Source organism: Typopeltis vanoorti, chromosome 17, assembly GCF_054136105.1.
Source record: "Typopeltis vanoorti isolate ZY-2024b chromosome 17, IOZ_Tvanoo_1.0, whole genome shotgun sequence".
Taxonomy (NCBI): domain Eukaryota; kingdom Metazoa; phylum Arthropoda; class Arachnida; order Uropygi; family Thelyphonidae; genus Typopeltis; species Typopeltis vanoorti.
This window is the reverse complement of record NC_143565.1, coordinates 83,764,154-83,791,440: the sequence shown is the minus strand read 5'-3', so window position 1 is coordinate 83,791,440 and position 27,287 is coordinate 83,764,154. Positions and strand designations below refer to the sequence as shown.

Sequence of the window (27,287 nt, the reverse complement as noted above, 5' to 3'; positions counted from 1 at the left end):
GTTCAACGAATCCGTATCCGTCAACAAAGAATACAACTTGAAGAGACACTTTACTTTGAGACATGTGGATCACCCAAAAATTGACAACTACGAAAAGATGAAATACAGAAGTTGAAGAACTTGGATACCCAGCAGCAAATGTTCAATGAACAAAGAATGCAGCACCACAGCATTGTCAAAGCCAGCTTTGTGGTAAGCGAAAAGATCACTAAGCATTCTAAGTCATTTGGTGAAGGAGAATTTATCAAAGAATGTCTGCTGGATGTTGCAAGTATAATATGTCCTGAAAAGAAAAAAGACTTCGAGAATATTCGTTTGTCAAGACGTACTGTTGTCCAACGGATAGAAATCATAGCTGATGATATCAAAAAAAGTTTGAAAGAGAAGATTGCTAGATTAGAAGCATTTTCAATTGCTTTGGATGACAGCACCGATGCCTCTGATACAGCACAACTAGCAATATTTATTTGAGGAGTTGATGCAGATTTCAACATCATAGAAGAATTATTGGCACTTCGGCCATTAAAAGGAACAACTGCCAGTGAAGATATATTTGAAACAGTCAACACAGTCTTTGAGAGATTTGGGCTTAAATGGAGTTCACTATCTGGCATATGCACTGATGGAGCCCCTGCAATGGTTGGTGCACAGAAGGGATTTAATGGAATAGTTCATGAAAGAGCAATAGAACTACAGATCCATCCGGAAAATTTAACAAATTTTCACTGCATTATCCACCAACAAAATCTGTGTGCAAAATCGATTAAATTCACAAATGTTATGGAAGTTGTAGTAGCCAGTATTAACTTTATTAAAGTCACGTGCACTTAATCACCACCAATTTAAGGAGTATTTGGCAGACCTATTTTCCGATTATGAAGATGTGTCTTATTATTGTGAAGTGAGGTGGTTGAGTAAAGGTAAAATGCTAAAACGATTTTATGATCTGAGACAAGACATTGCAGATTTTATGGACATAAAAGGAAACACAATTAACCAAGTAAAAGATGATGAGTGGGTGTGTGATTTAGCATTCCTTGTAGATGTCACCAGATACCTAAATGAACTGAATCTTAAATTGCAAAAACAAGGACAATTGGTTCATGAACTGCATGGACATGTCAAAGCTTTTTGTAATAAACTAAGATTGTTGGAAAGTCAGATAAGAGCTAAAAATTGTTATCGTTTTCCTAGCAACTCATAAAAATATCCCTTATAATTGTTATGGAGATGAACTGAAGGCACTAATAGAGCAATTTGATACAAGGTTTGCCGACTTCAAAAACAAAGACTCCACATTCGCTATATTTGCTCGTCCGATGGATGCTGATGTAAATAATGTGCCAGAAAACTTACAGATGGAACTTATTGAGCTTCAGGCGGATTTAGTGCTAAAATCACAATTTAACAATATTGCTTTGATGGATTTTTATAAATTTTATTTGGTGGAAGAAAAATATACAAATTTATGCATCTTTTCAAGAAAAATCATTTGTCTTTCAGCAGCACATATATGTGTGAACAGTTTTTTTCAGTGATGAAATACAATAAATCAAAAATTTGGACAAGAATAACAGACGAAAACCTCGAAAATTCTATGCGATTATCCTTAAGTAATATTAACGTCAATATTGATAGTCTCGTAGTTAAAGTACAAGGCCAATCTTCACATTAAATTGTTATGTCGTTCATTATATTATAAAATTTATGTAGAGCTTTATACCAAAGCATTATATTATAAATAAATGAAATATGAAGTAGCAACTTGTTTTAATTCACTTAATATTAATTTATTTTATTTAATAATTTGGTCCGGCCCTTGACTCGGAAACAGAATGATAATTTATCCCTCGAACTAGGAAAGTTGCTCATGTGCCTGATCTAAAACAAGGAAAAAATATAACTATTAAACATACAATTATTTTTTACATTAATAACTGTCTAGTTAATTATTTTTATTAATGTCTATAAAATACGATTCTTTAAACTCTTCCACCTGGGGAAAAAAAACAAACTGATATATGGGTCCATTACTATAAATTACTAAAAAAAAAAAAGCTTCGACTATTGATCATTATAGATGAGGGGGAAAGGAAGTGATGCGGTTTATTTTCCATGCTTTTACACTAGAGACTTTTTTTTTTGTTTATTTCTTCAATCTATTTTACACACTCTTTCGTTACTTCTTCGAAAATAAATAAAAAGATGTTACATACAGAAAGTGACTTCCACATTGCTATCAGTCCATTACAAATGGATTCTGGTACAATAATCTTCATATGCTAGATGCATGAATTATTTCAATGTGTGTTTGAACTTTGATACAGCTATTACATTAATCATTGTCTAGTTAATTATTTTTTACTAAATGTCTTGTTATTTCCTGAAAAATAATATTTATGAACAGCCAATGTATAAGCCTTTCAACCAGAATAGCTCTTCATGAGATATAAACCATTTATCTTGGTTTACCACTATGTAATGTTGTTTCTGTCTCATGAAGCAACCCGATTTAAGCACCCCCCCCCCCCCATTTTGGAAGGAACTTTAATATTCTCACTCATCTGGATTTCTCCTGTTGAATTTGTTATGTTGATGGACTGCTCATTACATTAACTAGGCAACATATATAATGTCAGATGAAGAGGCTTTTTTTTTTTTTTAATGTGACTCCCAACCAGAAAAGGTTGTAAACATATATTACATTAGTGCCATGAGAGCAGGCTAAGGATTTTTAGTATTTATTTATTTATTTTACATAATAAATAAATCCTGTTCTAGAGCCCAAACATGGAACTTTTTTAAACAACCTCAGGCATCAAATAAGTGTGGCAGTGGTCTCACACTAGGCAATGGAAGGCTTCTGCTTTCAGTGAGATACAAGATATACAAGTGAGATACAAGACCTACAATCTGTTAGTTGGAGAGATACATTAACCAAGCAGCCAACCAGGCCAATAATTTAATCCTGAAAAAAGCACAAAGAATCTGTGAAAGTAGAAGACTGAATAAATCACAGAAGATTAGTGGATATACAATTCTTTAAAGGACTTATATGAAATGTTGTTTTGCTAGATTAAATGCTTAGGAAAATTAGCTCCGCTTTGTGCACGCACTCACAACTCAAATGCACACCACTCTCACATACATCTCACATACTGCAGGTATGGTTCAGAATTGTGAACCATACCCGCATTCTGCGCTGTTATCTTTACAAGATTTCCCATGTTTAACAACTGCTTAATCCTGAATGAAGTACAAGAAAAACATTTGTCTTGCAGTTTCTTGCTTGAACTGAGCTGGACAATGACTGGCCAAGGAACATTTTCATGTGATTTTGCACTTTCAGCACATTGCCGACAACAGAGGACAGCATATTACATGCTGTTGTGCAACCAAACAGCACAGCATGTATATCCTACAGTCTGTGATGATATTTTGAATTACCTTATTACTGTATTGCAGTGCCATGTATTGCCCTACTGGCAACTTTTAGAACTAATGTTGTTTTTGTGCAAAATAAAATTCCACTGCTGCACACATTATCATGTTAAACATGAAATTGTTCTACTGAGTAGTTACCCAGCTACAGCCTTTCAAAATGAGAACTTTAATTATAATTACCCTGTATATCAGTACCATATATGGGCTAAAGTGAAAATTTAAATGTACAGATATAAACCAGAATTTTTGTTTGAAATAAAATGATGACATGCAATAAACAGAAAGCAAGGGACTAGAAATTTATGTTTGATAGTATAGTGGGCCCTTGATTTAACGGACAAAAAATTTCTGTCCTAAAGGAAATTTTAATTTGCGAACAGAACACACTAAAAAGTTGAGTCAATGAGTCAACATTATCTTATCATGCATTCGGTGTTGGGCTCAGGATATTACATCATCTAGGAGAAGGAGGAGGTTGATGGAAGTTTTTTCACTTGGCTATACTACCAATTATATATTTGGTTTAATCCTTCATCCAAGTGTAAGCAAAACAAAGTTTGTGCCTGAAATATTTTCAGGACTGGGACAACTCGTGGTAAAGGTGGTATAAGTTCTGATCACTTGCCTAAGTATCCCATAATGAGAAGCACATATCCTAATGGGTATGTAAAATGCTATGCATTATGGAAAGAATCACCATCAAGACTGATTTTGACCCATAAGGATATGTGCTTTGCATTATGGGATACTTTATGGGATAAAATATTTCTGGCACAAACTTTGTTTGCTTACGCTTGGATAAAGGATTAAACCAAATATATAAGGAGGTGGTTAATAGAGGGGCGTGATTAGTGGTGTGCATCAACTGTCAGTCTTCTGGTCCTATTCTATTGTTTATATTTTGGTTGTTTTTGTGTTTTACGTGATTGTGATTTTTACATATTTTATATTTACGTAATATTTGTCTATCATTATGGCCTTGCAGGATAAAGAAGTAAAGCATAAACATGTTAACTTGAATGTTGCACAAAACTTAGAACTGATGGAGAAGCGTGAAGGTAGTGCAACCATTGCATGTATACCAGATTTATAGAGTCAAAAAGTAAACAGTTTCAGACATTGGTAAAAATAAAATAAAATCTTAAGGAGTTTGCATTAAAATGCAGTATAGGTGGTTGTTCAAAGACTACTTCTATACTTGGTAGTAGAAATATAATAAATTTAGTTTAATCCTTTAATACTTCCAACATTTGTACTAGAAAACATATGAAAGTAGCCAAAGAAAAACCTAGAAAAAGTTGTTGTTAGAGGTGCTGAGTTCAAGTCAGCTGCTGAAAGGCGTCTAATCATATGGAACTAAAATTTCAAGGGAGTGATGGATGGCTATGGTGTTTTCGCAAGCACTACAGCATTGTTAATAAAAGAACCTGTAGTGAATCTTTTGGTGCAGATGAAGAACAAGTTGAGTCTTTCAGAAATTATCTAAATTACCTCATTAAAAAGGAGGGCCTCGTTTTATCACAGCTTTACAATGATGATGAGGCGGCTTTATCGTGCTGTACCTGGAAATACCCAGGCTTATAAGCATGAAACAACCCCCCCCACACACACAAAATAAAACTGAAATAAAAATTTCAGTTTTATTTTGTGTAAATGCTGATGGCTTGCATCAGCTTAAGCCTATGGTAGTTGGTAAAGCAAAAAACCTCGTGCTTGAAAGGATTTAATGAACCAGTTACCAGTGATATATTCCCACTCAAAAAATACCTGGCTTACAATGGATGTTTTTTGCGACTGGTTCTTTAACCAGTTTATTCCTGATTGCAATGCTTCCAGACAGATGTGCTGAAAATTATTTCTCATGAAATAAAGACTGTTTTACTGTTAGATAATGCACCTGCTCACCCTAATGCTGAGAGGTTAGTTTGCAGGGATGGAAGAATTAAATGTTTTTCTGCCTCCTAACACTACTTCACTGAAACAGCCAATGGATCAGGGTGTAATCATTGCATGTAAGACAGTGTGTAAGAAGTTTTTTGAAGAGGTGATAGTTGTTTTGGAAGAAACAGAAGAATATACAACAAGCACAAGGGCACTGCAAAATTTACATGCATACAACATCAGATCTATCTTAGCAGCTGCATGGAAAGATATGAAGATTACTACGTTGGCCAATGCTTGGGAGTTGAGGAATCTAATTCTTGGGACACTCTTCTGAGGGGCAGCAACAAAAATGCAATTGAGAAAGACGTGGAACAGTGACTCAAAAATGATGAACGTGATCTGAGCCATCAAATTTTTTCTGAGGTAGAGGTTGCAGAAAATGTTCTTTATGGAAAACAAGAGGACAATGACGAAGAATCAGTTGAGCCTCATTTTAAATTATCTGTTATAACACAACATATAGATGACATCACACATTATACCGAATTATCATCAGACCCTGATGTGCTTCCTTATTATTAACATATTAAAGCATTTCGATCTACAGTAATAAGGAATCAGCACTAAGGTGTAAGGCAACTGAAGCTTGATGACTTCTTCAAGACCACTTCAGACTAGACCTGTTTTGCCAGAACCCTCTACAAGCAAGAAATTGACACTTCTCCCTCGGTATGACAGTTGTATTTTTGACTCTAAAAATTGCGATTCTTTCACTTAAGTTAATATTAATATTAAATATTTTGTATCTTTTTTTAGCATTTTTATTCAATGGAGTTTAAGAATTTTAAAGTACTTTTCCCCTATAAAATGGGGAAATCAAATTAAGAAAAAAAAAAAAGTGGTGGAAGCACTCCATTACATTGTATAGTTTTTGATGCATTTAATTAAAATAAACTTTGGTTCCTGTCATAAATTTATTTTTATATTTTACAGATGTTTTAGTTGCATGTATAAATTACTCAATGTATATTACCATATTTACTTGCACATAACTCGCCCTCATGTATATCTCACACCCTTGATTTTACTTAATGAAAAAGAAAATAAAAAGTTTTGCATATGCCTCACACACAAAAAAAGTTTAAAACTTTAAGAAATAGATAATGAATGTTGTTATGGCAGTTTCAGATATTTTGGAATTTGGCTGAAGAGATTCAGTATTTCAACTCAACAATCGTTGAGTCGCATAATCTTTTGTTAATACTGCACACCAATCATATGCATAGAGATGGAAGCAACTAGTAGAGGAAATATGGGAGTGAGAGCATTGACTTCTACTTGATCTTGGCTTGTGCAGTTGTGGAGCAGTAAACGAGGTGAGGTTTAGTTTCTATATATAATGGATGATTTCCCCAGATATAATTGTCAAGAGTTTTTTAAAAACTGCCATCTCTAATGTCCTGGATGGGAGTGAAGATGATGCTATTTTAGTAGATGACCATTTGTTTTAATTTAATTACAGAAGTATTGTCGCTAAAGATTCAAACATATCGCATGATGAAGGTGAGCAGCCAATCACGTAAATAACGGTGATAATTAAAATTTAAATACATTCATTTCATAAACAATGTGAAGAATTATAAATTATAATGAATACTGAGGATTTAATTATAAACATCGATTTAGTTTTTTCCCTGAAAAACTTTAGTTTCTGAAAATCCTCGCACATCTTGCACAGTGATTTTTTAACATTAATTTTTTGGGGAAAAAGTGCAAGTTATATTCGAGGAAATACAGTATACTATTATAATGTATAAGTATGAACAAAATATTAACATTTTAATACATCCTGTACACTGTAAGTTCGTTATTAATTATTGGTTTTTAAAATACATTTGATTTAACATACTTTCAGCAATAGCGGACACCCCTTCCACCAATTAGTCCATTAAATCGAGGGCCTACTGTATAGTAATAATCTTGTCATATGCTTGAGAAGCAGTATATGAATATAACTGAAAAGTTACACATGAATACAGAAATATTCATGTTTTATAGCATATATGTTTTATCTCAATTTATTCCTGAAATACCATTAGAGTGAAAATAAACAATTCTATATATATATATAAATTTAAAACAGATAAGATTATGACTATATTTACATTCAAAGATGACAGTCTTGGCTGCATGAGAACATACTCCTATTACAGTTCCAATTTAAATGAAACATGAATGTAAATATAGTAAACAGTATATGAAAAAGAAGATAAAAAAACAAAGAGAAGTTCAAGGTAATTACTGTCTATCTTGTTGGAGAATGGCATGCAGTCATTATGATTCAAGTTTAGTCTGTTGCAGAATCCTTCATAAGTTTCCATTTAGAAAGAGAGGGGGGGGGGAGGAAATCAAACTTACTATGACCAGACCCAGCATGGGAAGCAAATCCTGATTTTCAACATATTATTATTATTACTGCATGGGCACCTCCATGAAGTCCTAAGACTCATCACAGGAAACCCAAACTATCAACACAATATCTATCACACACCTCTCCTTGAAACCATTAACAAAACACTCACACCTGATTCAGGCAACCCATTCCACTCATTTATCACTCTTCAAGTAAAACATCTGGTCCTCACACCCTTGCTAACTACACTTTTTCCCAAATTCCAGGGATAACCTCTTGTTCTGCTCCCTCTATTAATCCTATAAAATCCTTTAAGTAACGAACTTTTGCAATCCACAAACCCTAAATCTTTCCTCATAGGGAGCATTCCACAGATCCACCATCTTAGTCACTCACTTATGGATCCCCTCCACCACACCCAAGAAACCCAGGTGACCAGACCAGAGCACAGTAATACAAATGTGGTCATATCAATCAAGGCAACTAACAAACAGAGATAACTCCCTTATCTCTGTTTGTTAGTGTGTTCTTCAATAACCAAGTAATCCTGTGAGCTATGCTGGATACCTTAGCAATTAACAAAGCACTCGCATCTGATTCAGGCAACCCATTCCATTCATTCACCACTCTTCAAGCAAAACATCTAGTCCTCACACCCTTGCTAACCACACTCTTACCCAAATTCCATGGATCACCTCTTCTTCGACTATCTACTACTACCACCAAATCCCTGGCTACATCATTTCCTGCAGTACAGTTCCATCAATGTGGTACACAGCTTGTAATATTTCTATCTCAAAATGCATAACTTTACACTTTTCCACATTAAATTGACATCCGTTATGTTTTGCCCATACTGTCAGACTATTATCCTACCCAACTTTGCATCATCAACAAATAACTGATATCTCCCTTCAAATTATTTCCTACATCATTTATGTACAAATTAAACAGCAGTGATCCAAGCACAGAGTCCTGCTGTACACCACTAGTTGCCTGTCTTCTTCTTCTTCTGGATTCCGCTCCTCCATATACTACTTATTGGTAGTCCATGAGCTACCATTTTATCCATATCACAAGTTTCATATCCATCTTCATTTGTTGCAGTTTGCATAATATATGTGGTATCCTGTCAAACACCTTTGCAAAATCCAGCAGTATCATCTTATAGTCATTCTCTTTATCCAACTCGGCTGTCAGACCCTCATAAAGTATCATATCATATCATATAATTGCAATGCTGAAACAAACTTTCACATGTAAAGATAAGGATGGCATTTTGCCTCTTTACAAGGCCTTGATAAGACCTCACTTGGACTACTGTGCGTAGGTCTGGTCTCCTGGTTGCTACTGTAATTCTGATAGAATAGAGGAAGTGCAAAGGAGAGTTAAAATGATATCAGGATTGTGGAATAATGATAATGAAGAGAGATTGAAAATTTGCAGACTGTAGACACTAGCAAACAGGAAAAAGGGAGGTGATATGATTGAGACGTACAAACTTTTGAAAAGGTCATACAGGATTTCAGTTGATGGAAGTTTTCATTTTATGGAGGGTGGGAAAAGGACAAGAGGGCATCCTTGGAAGCTGAGAATGAATGCCGCTAAGAAAGGGGTGAAAGCTAGATTTTTCTCTCATAAAATGGTTCATGGTTGGAATGGATTGCCAATGGATGTTGTGTGTGCAAGCAATGTGAATGAATTCAAGAATAAGCGTGATAGCTGGTGAATGTAGTATGTGGCCTCCCTCGATGAGCCACCAACTCCCTGGAGGTCACCCTTAATAATAATCATCATCAAATTACTGATATATACCCTCAGTACAGGATATGATAGTAGTACATGAAAAATTACATCATTACATATTATTAAATTAAATTGATGTAATTACATCGTTACATATTAAATGTTGGAAAAGAATCGACTGTGAGATGCGTGGTTAATACCCTTGGAGGGTATGGGTAATGGATGGCAATGAAGTTCTAACTGAGGCTTGGATGAGTTCGCTCTCTTGAAGGTTTTTGCCTTAAGGGAGCAATTTATTTTTTTGGTAGCATGTGGCGGTGAATTTGAGCTGTGTAGAAGAAAGTGATTTTTAAATTGGTGAATAGTCTGTTTTTTTTCCCCGTTTTTCTATGTTTTTGAGTGCTAAATCGTTTCTCTGAATACGAGTGTACTTCAGTGGTTGTTTTTTGGAAGTTAGTTGTTGTTGCGATATAATATATTTTGGTTACCTTCGGAATCGAATGCATAACGGTGGAAGACAAAACGAAGCTAAGTTTTCATTACTGTATTTAGTTATATTTCGTTTTATTTAGTGTACTTAAATGTTTTGTTTTGCTTGTAATTGTTTGTACTTTTTTTTTCTATTTATTTAACGGAATTTATTAATTGAATAATTAACGATTACGCTACTCGACAGTAAGGAATGATGACGGATTCAGCAGCAGTCGCAAGTGGCGTATCGCCAAGTCCTCCGCCATTTAAGAACTCAATTATTAGCAATATCATAAGGGACTTTGTGGCATGCAGTACTTGCAGCATGTATGCGTCTCGGAAATTAGATAGGTGGCTTGTGAAAGAGAGCGGAGAGCATATATGCACAAAATGCAGGCAGTTGGAGGAAATAAGTGCATTAGAAATATCGATATCTGACTTTGTTGCTCCAGGAACGGGGAATGAATGTAGGAAGACAAGTAGTGTGATAGGAGAGAATGAAAAAAAAGATATATATGAATGAGAAAATAATAGTTGATAGTGTGGAAGGTGTGAGTGACTGTGAAAGTTTAGGAGATGGTTTTGTTTGGGAGAATGAATTTAGATTAAGAGTGACTGACCTGCAGAGGGAGATAGATGAGTTGAAAGAGGAGGTGGAATGTCTTGTGAATGAGAGCAGAAGTATGAAAGAAAAGATTAGGAGAATGGAAGAGATAAATACAAGGAGAATCAGAGTAGGAGAGAAAGAGAATTTAGGGAGTATGAGTGAGAGGTATAGGGGTGCTAGAAGAGGAGAGAATGGAAACAGTAGAAGAGAGGGAATGAGAGAGAGAGGTATGGGGAATGCTAGCAGACGAGAGGATGGAAACAGTAGGAGAGATGGAATGAGAGAGAGAGATATGGAAGTGCTAGAAGAGGAGAGAATGGAAACGGTAGGAGAGATGGAATGAGAGAGAGGTATGGGAATGCTAGAAGACGAGAGAATGGAAATAGTAGGAGAGACAGAATGAGAGAGGGATATGGAAGCGCTAGAAGTGGAGAAAAAGGAAACAGTAGGAGAGAGGGAATGAGAGAGATGTATGGGAGTGCTAGAAGAGGAGAGAATGGAAACAGTAGGAGAGAGGGAATGAGAGAGAGATGTATGGGAGTGCTAGAAGAGGAGAGAATGGAAACAGTAGGAGAGAGAGGTATGGGAATGAAAGAAGAGGAGAGAATGGAAACAATAGGAGAGAGGGAATGGTAAGAGGTATAATGTATGGTGACTCAATGATCCGTGGTGTTCAAGATAGGATGCGTGAGGAGTGTTTGCCAGGGTGGATGAGATGATTGTGATGGTAGGAACGAATGACTTGAGTGGTAATGTAAGTCGGACAGCGAGATGAGGTTTTTGCTTGAGACTGTACGGAAGAAGACAGAGAGGAAAAATAGTGTGTGCGTTGCCTAGGTATGATAATGATGAGCTGAGCAAAAGAGCAGTGATATTAAATGGCATAATAGCAAGAATGTGTGACAAGAGAGGACTGGTATATGTGGATGCTTGGAGTGCGTTTGAAGAAAGAGAGGAATGGTATGCGAGAGACCGTTTACATTTGAATGAGGAAGGACGTAGGCATCTGGAGAGATTGCTGTTCTGAAAGAGTCAGTGTGTCCCAGGGAGGATGATAGCAGGGGTGGCCTCTTGTGGGAATGGATACTTGGGAGAAGGGAGACGATTTCAGGTAACGCTGAGCCCAGTGGAGTCTAGAAGGGATAATGCTGGATATAGAAACAATGGCATTTATATGCTTTATACTAATGCCAGGAGTATCTGGAATAAGGGAGAGGAATTGGTGGTGCAGATAGCATCAGCCTGGCCAAAAATTATTGGGATCACTGAGATGTGGTTGACAGAAGGGGATATAATAACAGGAATAGAAGTCGCTGGGTATAGCATTTTTTGTCAGGATAGGAGGGGAAAGCGTGGTGGTGGGGTACTGCTTATGATAACTGATGACCTATGTCCTCTAAGAGTGGAGGCTTTGGAAGGAAGTAAGACAAATGATTTTGAGAGCATATGGTGTGAGGTAGGCAAGACAGGATATTTAGTGGGGTGTTGCTACAGACCCAGGAGCATGGAGGATGGGGACCAGGAAATGTTTAGACAGCTAAGTTTGGCAAGTGCAAGAAGAATGATTGTTATGGGAGATTTTAACTACAGTAGTATAAATTGGAGAGAGGAAGATGCATGCAGCAATAGTGGAATGGAATTTCTAGAATTCTTGAGGGACAAATGTCTTAGGCAACATGTAACAGAGGGAACAACAGTTTCAAGAGTTTTAGATTTGGTTATAGCATCAGAAGAGTTGATAATAACTGAGATGACATCTCTCCCACCAGTTGGAGAGAGTGACCATATGGTTTTGACTTGGAAAATGAATAGACATGCAGGAGTATCAAAGAGACGGGAACTTATGTGGAATTATAATGCAGGTGATTATAATAGTCTTAGACGTCAACTTCGGGAAGTTTCATGGAGGGAGGAATTGGGAGGCCGGGATATCGTTAGTGCGTGGGAAATTGTTAAAGAATATTTGTTATCAGCAATGGTAAGTTGTATACCATGAGTGAAGAAGAGGACACAATTTGGAGTAAAGTGGATGACAAACAATATTAAACAGGAATTGCATGTGAAAAAGAGGCTATGGAAGAGATATAAGGAGACAGGTGAAGAGAGGATGAGTGAAGAATATAAGACACAGGCCAGAAGAGTGACTAGTGTGGTAAGGAAAGCGAAACTGGAATATGAGAGGAGATTGGCCCTAAGATCCAAAGAAAATCCTAGGGAATTTTTTAGCTATGTGGCCAGTAGGAGGAGAAATGACTGTGGAAGAATGATATTGTGGGATAAAATGGGAATAGAGTGACTGATGCAGAGGACATAGTGGAATTGTTCAATGACCACTTTATTGGAGTATTTCATCCTGGAGGAGTCAGTTGTAATGCTAGAGGGATAGGGCAGGTTCAAGGGTTAGAGGTACAGGAGGAGAGTGTGTTTCAGATTCTGAGAACTCTGGATGTCATATTGCAAAGGTGGTGAAGATAACACAGAGGATTGCTACAATTATGAGAAGGACACTGACCTGCAGAGATAAGAGGGTTATCATTCCGTCGTATAAGTCTCTGATCAGACCACACTTGGATTATTGTTCTCAGATGTGGTCCCCAGGATTTGAAGGGGATAAATTAACTGTGGAAAAGATACAAAGACGGATGACAAAGATGGTCTCAAGACTATACAAGGATAGTTATGAGAACTTTTATGAATACTTTTAAACTGTTGAGAGGTGGTTACAGGGTCGACACTGGGGAGTTCTTTCACTTGGTTGAACAGCGGGAAGGAGTGATGACAAGAGGCCATCCCTGAAAGTTACGAAAGGAAACTGTGAGCAAGAGAGTGAGGAGTGGTTTCTTTGCATGGAGGGTGGTTGAGCCGTGGAATGCATTACCTGATAGAGTGGTGAGGGCGAGAACGGTCAGTGAGTTTAAGGAGTGGTATGATAGACTTTGTGTTTCTTAGGGGGGGACCTCCCCTCGACGAGTCTTGATAGACTTTATGTTCTTAGGAAGGACCTCCCATGATGAGTCTTGACAGACTTTATGTTCTTAGGAAGGACCTCCCACGATGAGTCTTGACAGACTTTATGTTCTTAGGAAGGACCTCCCACGATGAGTCTTTCGACTCCATGGAGGCCTGAATAATAATAATAATTACTAACTTCCTATCTACAATTTTCCTCCAAATCAGTCTGTCACCTGTCAAGACTCCAACATTATCAGATCTTATATTTCTATCTTCTAAGGCAATTTTTACCATATCAATCCACCTATATCTTGGTCTTCCTCTGGGTATTTTTCCTACCAACCTGGCAGAGAACACTTGTTTTGCTAATTTTTCCTCTCCCATTCTGTTTAAGTGACATGCAACCTCAGATTAGCTCTGCTAAAGCATTCCTGGAGGCTGACAATGTCATGTTCTTTCCTAATATCCTCGTTTTTAATATGATATTGCCATTGATGCCATCTGTTCATGCCTGTAACCTTTCTCAGGACCCTCATATCTGCAGTCTCTGGTTAAGTGTTTTACCTCTGACCCAGCTCTCAGATCCATAAGTTAAAACTGGCTTCAATACTGTCTTGTATATACCCCCCTCCTTCAATTCTAACTGCTGACTTACAACTCAAAGACTAAGTATTGCTTGATATAATGCCCCATTGACACCATATAACTGTAGCATCTTAAATAGCTTCTCTCTTGGCACTTTGTCATATGCCTTTTCGAGATCTACAAAACTTAAATACAGTTCTTTGTTATATTCTCATGTCTCAACTATCTGTCGTAAAGTGAAAATCTGATTCTGATAGCCCCTATTTGGCCTTAATCCAGCTTGTTCTTCACCAAGCTTCTTTTCCACAATCCTTCTCAACCGTTTCTCAAGTAACATATATGCAAGTATACTTGCATATACAAGTATATGTTATCATTAACACTCAGTAGAGAAATACCTCTGTAATTCTCACATTCAATTTTATTACCCTTTTTATATATGGGTACTATGAGAGCTCTACTCCAATCATCTGGAATTCGTCTGTCTGTCCAGGCCTTCTGAACTATTATACCTCCATACTTGAGCATTTCTGGTTGAATATCATCTACTTCTGCTGCCTTTCCACATTTCAGGATTTTGATGGCTTTTTCTACTTCAAGTATGGATATGTATTCCTGATTATATGCCTGTTGAGCGTTTTTTTACCACTGTGCTGTCATCACTGCTCATTCCATTTAGCAATTTTTTGAAGTAATTACTCCATATCTCAAGGATATCTTTTTCTCCAGTTTTCATGTAACCGTTATTATCTCTAATTCCTTTTACAGCACTCTTTCATCCATTTCTGAGCTTCTTCAACAACCTCCAGAATATTATTATTATTATTATTATTTGACACCTCCGGGGAGTCCAAAGACTCATCGAGGGAGAGTGCACCAACAGCATCGAACGATTGGTCCCCTTCCAACTACTAACCGCGCTTAAACTTACTTAACTGAGCCATTAGTAGCTCTTGCCACCTTTTTGATATTTATTTTCTATAGTCTTACCAAATTCTTCTCATGACTTTTGTGTAGCTAGTTTTACACAGTGTTTAGCTTTCTTACATTTGTTGCTGTATTCTCTAAGAGCATAAGCTGACTTATTTGCCAGGAACTTTTGATATGCTTTCTTCTTTTCATTCACTGCCTCATTAACTTCCTGTGTCCACCATGGAGTTCTGATTTTTCTATCCTTGCAGACAAGATAGAAAAATCACATGCCTCTCTGGCTGAATAATCGAGGTTTTCTTCAGGTCTTGTCACCTAATCTCCAAGGTTTGCTTCCTGTTCTCAAACTCTTTCATTTTTTTTGAATAATGTTTGTGTATTTTAGTCTACAGTTCACATCTGAGAGCTGCTCAACTTTTATTCGCTTTGAAACTCTCTTACATGTTCTTCTTTTCAATATGAAATTCAATTTTATCCTGCTCAAGACTAAATGGTGATCACTTCCAATTTCAAATCCTCTGTACACTCTGTTATCCTACACCAAGGAGAAAACATCACTATCAACAATCACATAATCAATGAGATTTTTCTTATTCCTTGCCTCTTCTCTCCATGTGAATTTGTGCACATTTTTATGTTGGAACATTGTGTTAATAATAACCAGTTCATGTCCTGAGTAGAAAGCCTAAAAAAATTCCTCCACTTCTATCTTAGCAGAACCTTCTAGGCACGAATAAGTCTCATTATCCAGTTCCCCATTCTCATATTTACCCACATCACTCTACCTGAGACTGCCTGCTATTCAAGAAGATTAGCCTTGTATTTAGTGTTGAATACTATGGCTACTACTTATTTTCCTTGATTGTCATTGCCTGAATATAACAGTTTGTATTTATTGCTCAGAAAGATCTCCGCAGTTTTTCCCTTTTTTGTTTCAGTCATCCCTATTATGTCGATCTGGTACTTTACCAATTCCCCAGCTAGCTCCATTTCTTTGCCATTCAGGCTTCTTATGTTGATAGTACCAATCTTGAACTCTAGTGATGTTGAGTTGGGGTGAGTTTTAGGATTTGTTCCAGTAGCTGAGTTTTCACTATTTGCCTTGGTTCCCTGGCAAAAACAATTAGGGTTTTGTTTAACTGGGCAATGCCCCAGCCAGCATGAAATTCTGTCATGTTGTACCATCATTTTTTATTTAAGCCAATAAGAATACAATTTGGTCGACTAAATCCCAAATTGCCAGCGCCCATCCTTGTTCATTTAGTATCCAGGTAGATACCTACCAGGGTGCACCACGAGAAGGTGAGGATTGGACATTAGGTCAGAAGCCCTGATCGGTTCTCCGCATTCCTTTAAAGGCTATGTTGAGGTCTCCTCTCAGTTATATAGTTTTGATCCTTAAGCACCCTGTTTAACACAACAATATTTATTAAATTAGGTTGGTTTTTCAAATCTGCTACTGATTCTAAGAAGTCTTTTGAGTTTATATTTGTTGCAGTGAAGCATAGTAGTTTATTTTTTTTTTCATTTCATATTTCTTTAATAATATTCTTATCCACATATTCCTGAATTCTCTTTTTGACCAACTTTTCCAGTATACTTTTACCACAACTTCTGAAATATTGATTGGTCTCTAATTTGCTACCACAGACTTAAATCCCCCTTTATGTATAAGAATTATTTTGCCCTCCTTCCACTCTCTATGGACTTTGCCAGAGCTGAGACTTAAATTAAACAGCTTAGTCAAAAGCATCACCAATTCCCCTGAACATTCTCTTAAAATGCAAGCAGATATTCCATCCAATCTCACAGCACAGGTGCAGTATCCTAAACACCTCTAATTCATCAATCTCTGTTCTCACATCAGTCCCTATCACCTCTGCCACAACAATATCTTCACTTGAATGATATATTCTTGCAAAATGGTCACTCTGCCTCTATTATTTCTCAACCATCTTGACTCACTGAAGTCATCCTTCTATAGTTATTCTTCCTCCTGCTCCCCCCACCAACGAAAAACTCTTTGGTATTTCCTTTCATCCCCTAGGCTAATTTCTTCTCATAAATTTGATTTGGTCTTCTTTACCATGCTGGTCAACTTTCTGGCCTGATGCTTGTACCTTTCATGATTTAGCTGGTCATCTTTCTCCTTATATACCCTCCACAACATTTTCATATTTTGTAAGTTGGCTTAATGATACTACTCATCCATTTAACTCCTACCCGATTTACTCCTGACCTTGGATATACAATGTAATATTACTTTCGATTTTACTCCCTGCACTGTGAGCATCCCTTCCTTCCATGATACTGCTTCAAGTGTCTCCTAATTGTATCATAATCCTGCCTTATAGTTTCACATATACCCCTTAACTGGAATTTCCATGTTTTGCTACCTCTCAAATGGAGGCAATGTAGCCATCTTAGTTATGGAGAGATCTTCTAAACCTTTAACAAGATCCAACACTCTCATACCACGAGTCCCCTCCATCACATTCTGCTTCAAATAATTATTTCTCAGTAAGTGTATAAATTCCATTTCTTTCCTGCCACATGATCCTTCCTCCTTCCAATCTATGTCTTTGAAGATGAAATCCCCCATAATAATCACTGTACTAATTTGCTGATGCATATCTTCCACATCAACCTGCACCTCCTGGCCTATAGCAGCAACCAATTTTATGTTCTGTCCTACTGGCCTTGATCTCACCAGAAATTGACTCAAATGAACTGCCATCCACCAGACTGATTTCTAATCTTGTTGGCTGCAATTCATCTGCTATCATGAGCAGTACCCCCACCCAGTCTTGCCTACTCTATCCTCCCTGACATCCTACCATACTAAATCCATGACATTCTATCCCTGTAACTATGTCATCTGCTGTTAACCAAGTCTCACTAATGCCTATAACTTTTGGCAAGATTGCACTAACCAATATCAAAAACTCTTCCCTCTTATTCCTGATGCTTTTAGCATCAGTATATAGAAACTATAGAATCCCTTTAGGCCCCCAATCACCTTTACATTCTGAATTGACTATCTCATTGGATACTGTTGCCAGAGCCTAGATTCTGCATGTTTTTTCATTCACATACTCATTCGCTTTATGGATGCCTTCATATACACTCGTCTGTATCTGCCCCAATTTCTTTAGTTTTCCTGCTTGTGCTCTCAATGAATAAAGCTCTCTCCAGACACTTAACTCTGAATCCATTTAAGTGAAGTCCATCAGCATTGTAAAAGCTTTCTGTTCACAAAACTCAGGCCACAGGTCCACAAATTTACATCATTCCTTCTGCACAACCTGCATATCGATTCATTAGCTATCATTGCTCTCCTTCTCAGTTTGCCTCTATCACAACTGAAATCTTCCCTCATACGATATTTCTCACCCTTCATTTCATTAGCTCCAGCCAAAACAATTAATTCTTTCACCTATATATAAGATGTAGTTCTTTATGCTATTAGATTATTATCTCTGCAGAACAACCTATCTGATCAAAATTAGAAAGCTTGAATTATGAATAAGCAAGTCATTCATAATTCATGAATTAACTTGATAAATTATGAATAAGCAAGTTAGGTTTCATTCTCCTTTGAGAATAAAAGTGGAAGCATTCTTAATTGAGAGGGAAAAATTGCATATCATAAAACTAGTTTGAAAGCAAAGTGAATCAATGATCTTTTTTGATCTAGGACTGTGACATTGATTTTCCTCAAATGATCTAGTTTTCTCCTCATAAACATAAAACTGAACTTCAACACAGATTGCAGCAGTATTACACATAAACCAGTTTAGGGAAAAGGATGCAGACTTCCGGATTTCATGCCATTTCTGCCCTAAATCATCTAAGTCTCCTAGTGAAAAGGATATAATATATTTTTTGTTTGTTTGCTGCAATTAAATTTTGCATTTTAGTTCATTCAACACAGTTGAATCCAAATAATTATTTTCATTACATAATCAAACTAAGTCATAATCATACATAATAAGATAAACTAAAATCAATCTCATATTTGCAACTGGGAAGCCAAACCAAATTAAATACTTTAATACAAATCATTTCAAGTACTGTAAGCTAAAACAACTGGAAGAATCGCAATTAATTTTATTCAAACTATGCTGGTTGAATAAAAGATGACTACCCTATCCTCGGATTGAAAACAATGGGAGCCTATAAAATTTGTTTTGCAATACAAAAACACATGTACGCATGCACACAATATTTCATTTACAAGATTTACATTATTATTATTATTAACATTTGATTTCCATGGAGTCAGACTCATCATGGGAGGTAATCACTACTGGTTACAATGCTCATCCAACCACGTCTTAAAACTGATTCAATGTGTCCACATCCACAACATACTCAGGCAATGCATTCCACTCACCAACCACCCTCCATGCAAAGAACCTGCTTCTCCTTTGCTCACATTCTCCTTATACGGTTTCCAGCAATGGCCTCTTGTTCTACTCCCCTCTTCCATTCTATGAAAAATCTCTTCCATGTCTACCAGATAACAACTCCTGACCAGCTTATATGTGTCAATCATATCCACCCCCCCTTCCTCTTATTCACGAGGCTCTGCAACTTACATTCTCTCAATCTGTCCTCATACTCCACATTCCAAAGACCACTGACTACCTTTGTGAATCTTCTCTGTACCCTTTCCAACATATCCTCGTCACCATGAAAACCCGGCGACCAAATCTGTGCACAATAATCTATATGAGACCTGATCAAGGCCTTATGCAATGGAATCATAACCTCTATTTCTACATGTCAGGGTTCTCCGCATCATTGCCATTATTCGATGTGATGTCTTCACAACTTGTGCGATGTGGCCTTTGAATTTCAGGTCCTTGTCCACCATCACTCCTAGGTCTCTCACCTCCTCTACTTCTGTTAAAGTTTCCTCACCTAGTGTATACTTTGCATCCCATTATTGCTTACCAAATCTCAAAACTTTACACTTCTCAACATTGAACTGACAGTTCCACTTACCTGCCCATTCATGCAATCTATTCAAATCTTCTTGTAAGGCATTAACATCCTGACTGTGCATTGCTCTCCCAATCATATCCACCCCCCCTTCCTCTTATTCACGAGGCTCTGCAACTTACATTCTCTCAATCTGTCCTCATACTCCACATTCCAAAGACCACTGACTACCTTTGTGAATCTTCTCTGTACCCTTTCCAACATATCCTCGTCACCATGAAAACCCGGCGACCAAATCTGTGCACAATAATCTATATGAGACCTGATCAAGGCCTTATGCAATGGAATCATAACCTCTATTTCTACATGTCAGGGTTCTCCGCATCATTGCCATTATTCGATGTGATGTCTTCACAACTTGTGCGATGTGGCCTTTGAATTTCAGGTCCTTGTCCACCATCACTCCTAGGTCTCTCACCTCCTCTACTTCTGTTAAAGTTTCCTCACCTAGTGTATACTTTGCATCCCATTATTGCTTACCAAATCTCAAAACTTTACACTTCTCAACATTGAACTGACAGTTCCACTTACCTGCCCATTCATGCAATCTATTCAAATCTTCTTGTAAGGCATTAACATCCTGACTGTGCATTGCTCTCCCAATCATATCCACCCCCCCTTCCTCTTATTCACGAGGCTCTGCAACTTACATTCTCTCAATCTGTCCTCATACTCCACATTCCAAAGACCACTGACTACCTTTGTGAATCTTCTCTGTACCCTTTCCAACATATCCTCGTCACCATGAAAACCCGGCGACCAAATCTGTGCACAATAATCTATATGAGACCTGATCAAGGCCTTATGCAATGGAATCATAACCTCTATTTCTACATGTCAGGGTTCTCCGCATCATTGCCATTATTCGATGTGATGTCTTCACAACTTGTGCGATGTGGCCTTTGAATTTCAGGTCCTTGTCCACCATCACTCCTAGGTCTCTCACCTCCTCTACTTCTGTTAAAGTTTCCTCACCTAGTGTATACTTTGCATCCCATTATTGCTTACCAAATCTCAAAACTTTACACTTCTCAACATTGAACTGACAGTTCCACTTACCTGCCCATTCATGCAATCTATTCAAATCTTCTTGTAAGGCATTAACATCCTGACTGTGCATTGCTCTCCCCAGTTTTGCATCATCCACAAACAGCTGGATATCACTAGTTAAACCCAACCCAATATCATTAATATACAAATTGAACAACAATAGCCCCAAAACTGAACCCTGTGGCACACCACTGGTGACCTTTCTCTTTCGAGATACTGCACCCCCATATACAACTTTCTGATACCTATCTGACAGCCAGTCACTGATCCAACACAAAAGTCTATTATCCAATCCCATTTGTTTCAATTATTTAAGAGCTTGCCAAGTGGCAATCTATCAAAAGCCTTTACAAAATCCAAGTACACCACTGTATATGCATCTCCCTTGTCCAAGGTATTTATCACCTTGTTATAGTACATAAGTAAGTTAGTGAAACATGATCTCCTCTTAACAAACCCATGCTGATAACTACAGAGAATACTGCTGTTATTCAACCCATTTCTGTATCCTACTTCTCACCAATCTCTCTCTCTCTCTCTCTCTCCAGGACTTTCACCACAACTCCAGATATACAGACTGGCCTATGATTTGAAGCTACAACCTTATCACCACCTTTATGCAGTGGAACAATTTTACCCACCTTCCACTCCCTTGGAACCTGTGCTGTTGCAAAACTCTTATTAAACAGGCATGCCAATGCTACTGCCAGTTCCCTGGAACATTCCCTTAAGATGCGTGATGATATGTCATCAAATCCACGATCAAACATCGCCTTATTAACATCAAGGTTATTTATTTTCTCAAATACCTCCTGCTCACTCACAATTAAACTATCATCTCCTATGTCTTCTACACTTAAGTTCCTCATGATTCCACTCTGATCAGGATGAAAAAACCCTTATAAATTGATCACTGAATACCTCAACAATGTCTTCTGCAGCAGTTACCATTCTACCACTTTCATCCCTTAACTTCATCTTTCCATGATCATTCTTTCTTCTACCTGCCACATATCTAAACTCTCTATGGTTTTTCTTAGCCTGATTTGCCTATTTCTGCTCATACTCTACTTTTGTTTTCCTTACTAACTGAGTCACTCTCCTGGTTGTTCTTTATATTCTTCATGTGACTAATTACCATTATTCATCTTGTACTTCCTCCAAAGTACTTTCTTTTTCCAAATTTCATGCTTAAGCTTGAAATTTGGGAAATTCATCCATTTTACACTTACCTTATTCAGCCTTTTGGCCTTTGGGATACATTCGTACTTGATACAGTAACGTATTTCTTTGTAAGTTCCCATGCAGCATTTATTTCCTTCCTGCTCAACTCCTCGTTCCATGTTATAGCTCCAAGTTGTCTCCTAAGCTTGTCATAATCACCAGCCTTATAATTCCACATATATCTTTTCCTCACAAAAGTCTGCATATGACTAGCCACAACACCGGTGATTACTTCGTGATCACTTTCACCAACTGGAGGAAAATGGGAAACTACTCTCTAGAACTCTTGATCCTCGCGTGCCTTTCTTGACGTGCTGCCTGAGATAGTTATCTCTCAAGAACTCTAGAAATTCATTTTCCTTATTCCCAAATGCTATCTCTTCATTCCAATCGATACCACCATAATTAAAATCACCCATAATAATTACCCTTCCTTTGTTCACTAATCCAAGTTGTTTATACATTTCTTTATCACCACCTTCCACATTCCCAGGCCTACAGCAACATCCAACTAAATATGTCTTCCTCTCAACCTCCACATTACACCACACTGCCTCATAACCATTGCCACTATTTCCCCCTTTCATGTCTACCTTATGTGGACTTAATTCCCCTGCTATCATCAGTAGCACTCCCCCCCATGATGAAAAATACTGTACCCTTCCATTTCTATTCCCATTACGATATCATCTTCATTCAACCATGTTTCACTTATTCCAATGATTTGGGGGCAAATAAACTCAATCACTGAAACCATTTCATCCCCTTTATTTCTGATACTTCTGGCATCTGTAAACAAACACAACAGTTCTTTTTTAGGTTTCATTTTAAAAATTTTATGGAATTTACAACCGTGTTAAAAAACTTTTTTTATTATCCCGACGTTTCGATCTTTATATCAAGATCATCATCTGGAGCGTACATAAATATACAGGACAAGCTGAGTTACATCATTAACTGTAAGCTAGAGAAACAATGATTCGATCACATGTTATTCTACTGGTGTGACCTCTGGTGAAAAAAAATAATAATAAAAAAAAATAAATAAATAAAAATTAAAAAAATAAATTAAAATAAAATAAAAAATAAATTTTTACATCAAGCTAAATTCTATTTTACAATGACAGGAATAAACATTCTTTTAGATGGTTTTCTTTCAGAAACAATTGGTGTCCTATTTTCAGTATTACAATTCTTATTTTTGATTTACAATACTGGATTTTCTACAGTCCTGTTTATAGTTGTTCTTGGTGAGGAAGGTCGAATATATACCTTCCATATGTTTGGGATTTTTAGACCATCATTGTTGTTCAGATTGGGGTGGTTGATAATAATCTCACAGGCTTCCTTGAATTTCCGTTCATACCATGTTCTAGTGTGATGTAGACAGCTGGTGGTTTTCCAGTCAATTCTGTGTAAGGTATTCAAGGGCATGATCAGAAAGGCCAGCTTCACCATAATTATTATATTTAATGTGTCGTTTATGTTCTTTTTGTCTAATAGGAATAGTGGGTCCTGTTTCTCCTATATATGGTATGTTGCAAGTACAATAAATCTGGTATACTCCAGGGTGAGCTAGTGGAGGGAGTGGGTCTTTGGATGAGTTGAGTAAGCTTTTTAATTTTGCAGGAGGTTTAAGGGTGGCTTTGAGGTTGTACTTTTGTAGTACTCTGTTTATTTTGTCTAATATTCCTTTAATGTAGGGAATGGTTATGATTTTACTGTAGTCTGGTTTGTCTTTGTTTTTTCTCTACAAAACCACAATAAAAAAGGACGCACTATTCCCATTAGACAAAAAGAATATAAACATAATAATTATGGTGAAGTTGGCCTTTCTGATCATGCCCTGAATACCTTACACAGAATTGACTGGAAAACCACCAGCTGTCTACATCACACTAGAACATGGTATGAACGGAAATTCAAGGAAGCCTGTGAGATTATTATCAACCACCCCAATCTGAACAACAGTGATGGTCTAAAAATCCCAAACATATGGAAGGTATATATTCGACCTTCCTCACCAAGAACAACTATAAACAGGACTGTAGAAAATCCAGTATTGTAAATCAAAAATAAGAATTGTAATACTGAAAATAGGACACCAATTGTTTCTGAAAGAAAACCATCTAAAAGAATGTTTATTCCTGTCATTGTAAATTAGAATTTAGCTTGATGTAAAAATTTATTTTTTATTTTATTTAATTTATTTTTTTTATTTATTTATTTTTTTCACCAGAGGTCACGCCAGTAGAATAACATGTGATCAAATCATTGTTTCTCTAGCTTACAGCTAATGATGTAACTCAGCTTGTCCTGTATATTTATGTACGCTCCAGATGATGATCTTGATGTGAAGATCGAAACGTCGGAATAATAAAAAAAGTTTTTTAACACGGTTGTAAATTCCATAAAAATTTTTAAAATAAATGCTGATCACTGTAACCCTAAAAGTAAAAGAAAGGATTCATTTTTAGGTCTATAGCCAGTCCTATCCAAGCCATATGCTGTTGTGACCACACTACACCTGCCAAATCACCTTTATCATCACTTACCACATATACCTGCTCAGTCTCCACTTCTCCACCCACATTGCAATATACTCCTTATACACACACATTCACTGCCACTTTCAACATTGACTCTCTCTATGCGATGTTTCCCTCTCCACCCAAGCTCTCCCCATTTCCCTGTTCCTCTTGTATTCCCGTTCTCTCTTCCTCTCTCACACACTACTACTGTACATACATTTCCAAATCTCAAAAATTCTATCACCATTTTCCATTTATTCAGAGGAAGCTGTACTTTGTGAAAAGACAAAAGAAAATGTACTGAAAAGCTTTAATAATCAATAAATACATATATAAAAAAACTTTAAAAAAAGCAAAGTAAATATTACAACTTAGCTTTTGGGGGGGGGGGATATGTATATATATTCCAAACAAGAAGGAAAACTGACAGGTGTGAAAACCTTAATGTTTACACCTGTCAATTGCAGTGAAATGTGCAAGATGGAATTGGATTTCTTATAATGGATCCTAAAACAAGACAGATAATAGTGTGACCACAGTCTTATCATTCTCATCTAATACAAACGTAAATAATTTGATGTTGATATAACAATTAATTACTAAATATTATACAGAGATGGTCTCCCTACAGTTTGACAGGTAACAATTACACAGAAGAGTTAAATATAAAAATGTTCATGCAATAGATAGATATTGTAGCAATTACATATATGGATCTCACACAATGTGAGAAATAAAATAAAATAAAATGAAAACAAAATAAAAAGGGCAAAAAGTATAGTGTATGTGACCATGTATGGCCCTTTAGTACTTTCATTAGGCCTGTTCATCTCTTTTTCTTTCCTATTCCAATGTTGCAAGAACTTTTATATTACAGTGATTACTAGGCATAACATTGAAGCATAAAAGGTGTGGCAAAGTATAAAAGCTGGAGTGGATCTACAATGAATCTCGAGATAAGATTGGTACAACCTGTCTTATCATTCACAGCACACACAAATAAGTCTAACCTGTCACTCACTGTCCTGGTAGGTAATATTTGCACATACAATGCAAATACTGAAAAATGTTAATGACAGATAAATATTGCAGCAGTTAAGCAAGAATCTCTCACAGTGAGTCTTGAATCGATGTAAGTGATTGTATATACCACGAGCTATATTCAAAACATTTAAAAACAATGTTTGAATTATTTTCAAACATTGTTTGAAAAAAACACAAAACTCCAAAAATTCAGCATAAAATACTGATGGTGGTCAATTTTAGTATCAACTTAAAATAGAATACTGATGTATTCTATACAACAGAATCGAGAACTTAAAATATTGATGTTTGAGGTAACATATCCTGTTGTAATGAATCTCTTTCTCTCCCTATGTGTGTGTGTTTATTTTTACAAAATGCAGTCTTCGAATGTATTAAGCAATCATTTTAGTTCTCTAAGATCTTATATCATAAAAACAGGTCTGTGATAACGAAGTTAATAAAATTAGCACTTATGCTAATGAATATTTCGAGTGTTGAGAATTAATTGTCATAACTAATGAAAACTATTATTCGTAAAGCCAAAATAAAGTTGTCACCAAGATATTATTCCCTTGACAAAGTTTAAAATAATACGAATACAATGTATAATGGATGTATAAGGTTTGGTTTAAAAAAAGTTCTTTTCCTTGAACTTGGAATAATAACACGTGGGCAATTAAAATTTCATCTTCGATTTTTTATCCGGGTATAGTAAAAAATTTAAGAATTACAAAATTCGTTCTTTACATGCGTAATCAGTTCTAAAGTATTATATCGCGGGAATAAATTGTAAGTTGTTTTTAAATATAAATAAATAAATCCACGCATTTGTTGTTATTTATATTCACTTTCATACATCTTTTGTTTGTAGAATGATTTCCATTTCAGCGTGTCGGCGCGTATAAGTTGGTAAAAGTGATAGAATGTATAAGAAAAAAAAAATCCTACCATCGTTGGTTCTTTTTAGCAGCTTGTAGCTCCAGTAGCCTACATCTCACGGCAATGGGCTAGGGAAACTGTTCACGCTAGTCTGGAACAGGTGGCAGCCCTCCAAAGCCTACATGCCAGCTCTCACTGGCTGCACGATAGCTGTACAGCCCAGATTCCGGTGTATCTTTTCATGTACAGTCAACTGGCCTTGAACTTGATTTTCTTTTTACAGCCGCGGGCCAAACAGCCCATGCTAGTCACGTCACAAGCTGGGCCCCACTCCGCGAGCTGGCAACCAGCTCCGGTTGAAGCACATTGCTACACCACCACCACTACTGGCCGCAGATCCACCTTCACTCTATAAACACACAAACATAAAAGCCGTCAGCAACGCAACAGCGAAGAAACTTACTAGTCGAAAACTGGTTTCGTTCTACAGACCAATAGCATACTTTCTATTTAAGTTTCAAAATGTTATGACTATCAG

General features: G+C 36.7%; 1 protein-coding gene across 1 annotated transcript in view; it reads right to left on the bottom strand.

The window, feature by feature from the left end:
- The window catches only part of ERR (estrogen-related receptor), a 136,413-nt gene extending 109,489 nt beyond the window's left edge, over positions 1–26,924 (bottom strand). The window contains exon 1 of the mRNA XM_090407404.1: positions 26,819–26,924. Coding sequence (XP_090263530.1) covers positions 26,819–26,821 — 3 coding nt within the window. The 5' untranslated portion in view covers positions 26,822–26,924. The remainder of the gene's footprint in view (positions 1–26,818) is intronic.
- Between the last annotated feature and the right edge of the window lie 363 nt (positions 26,925–27,287).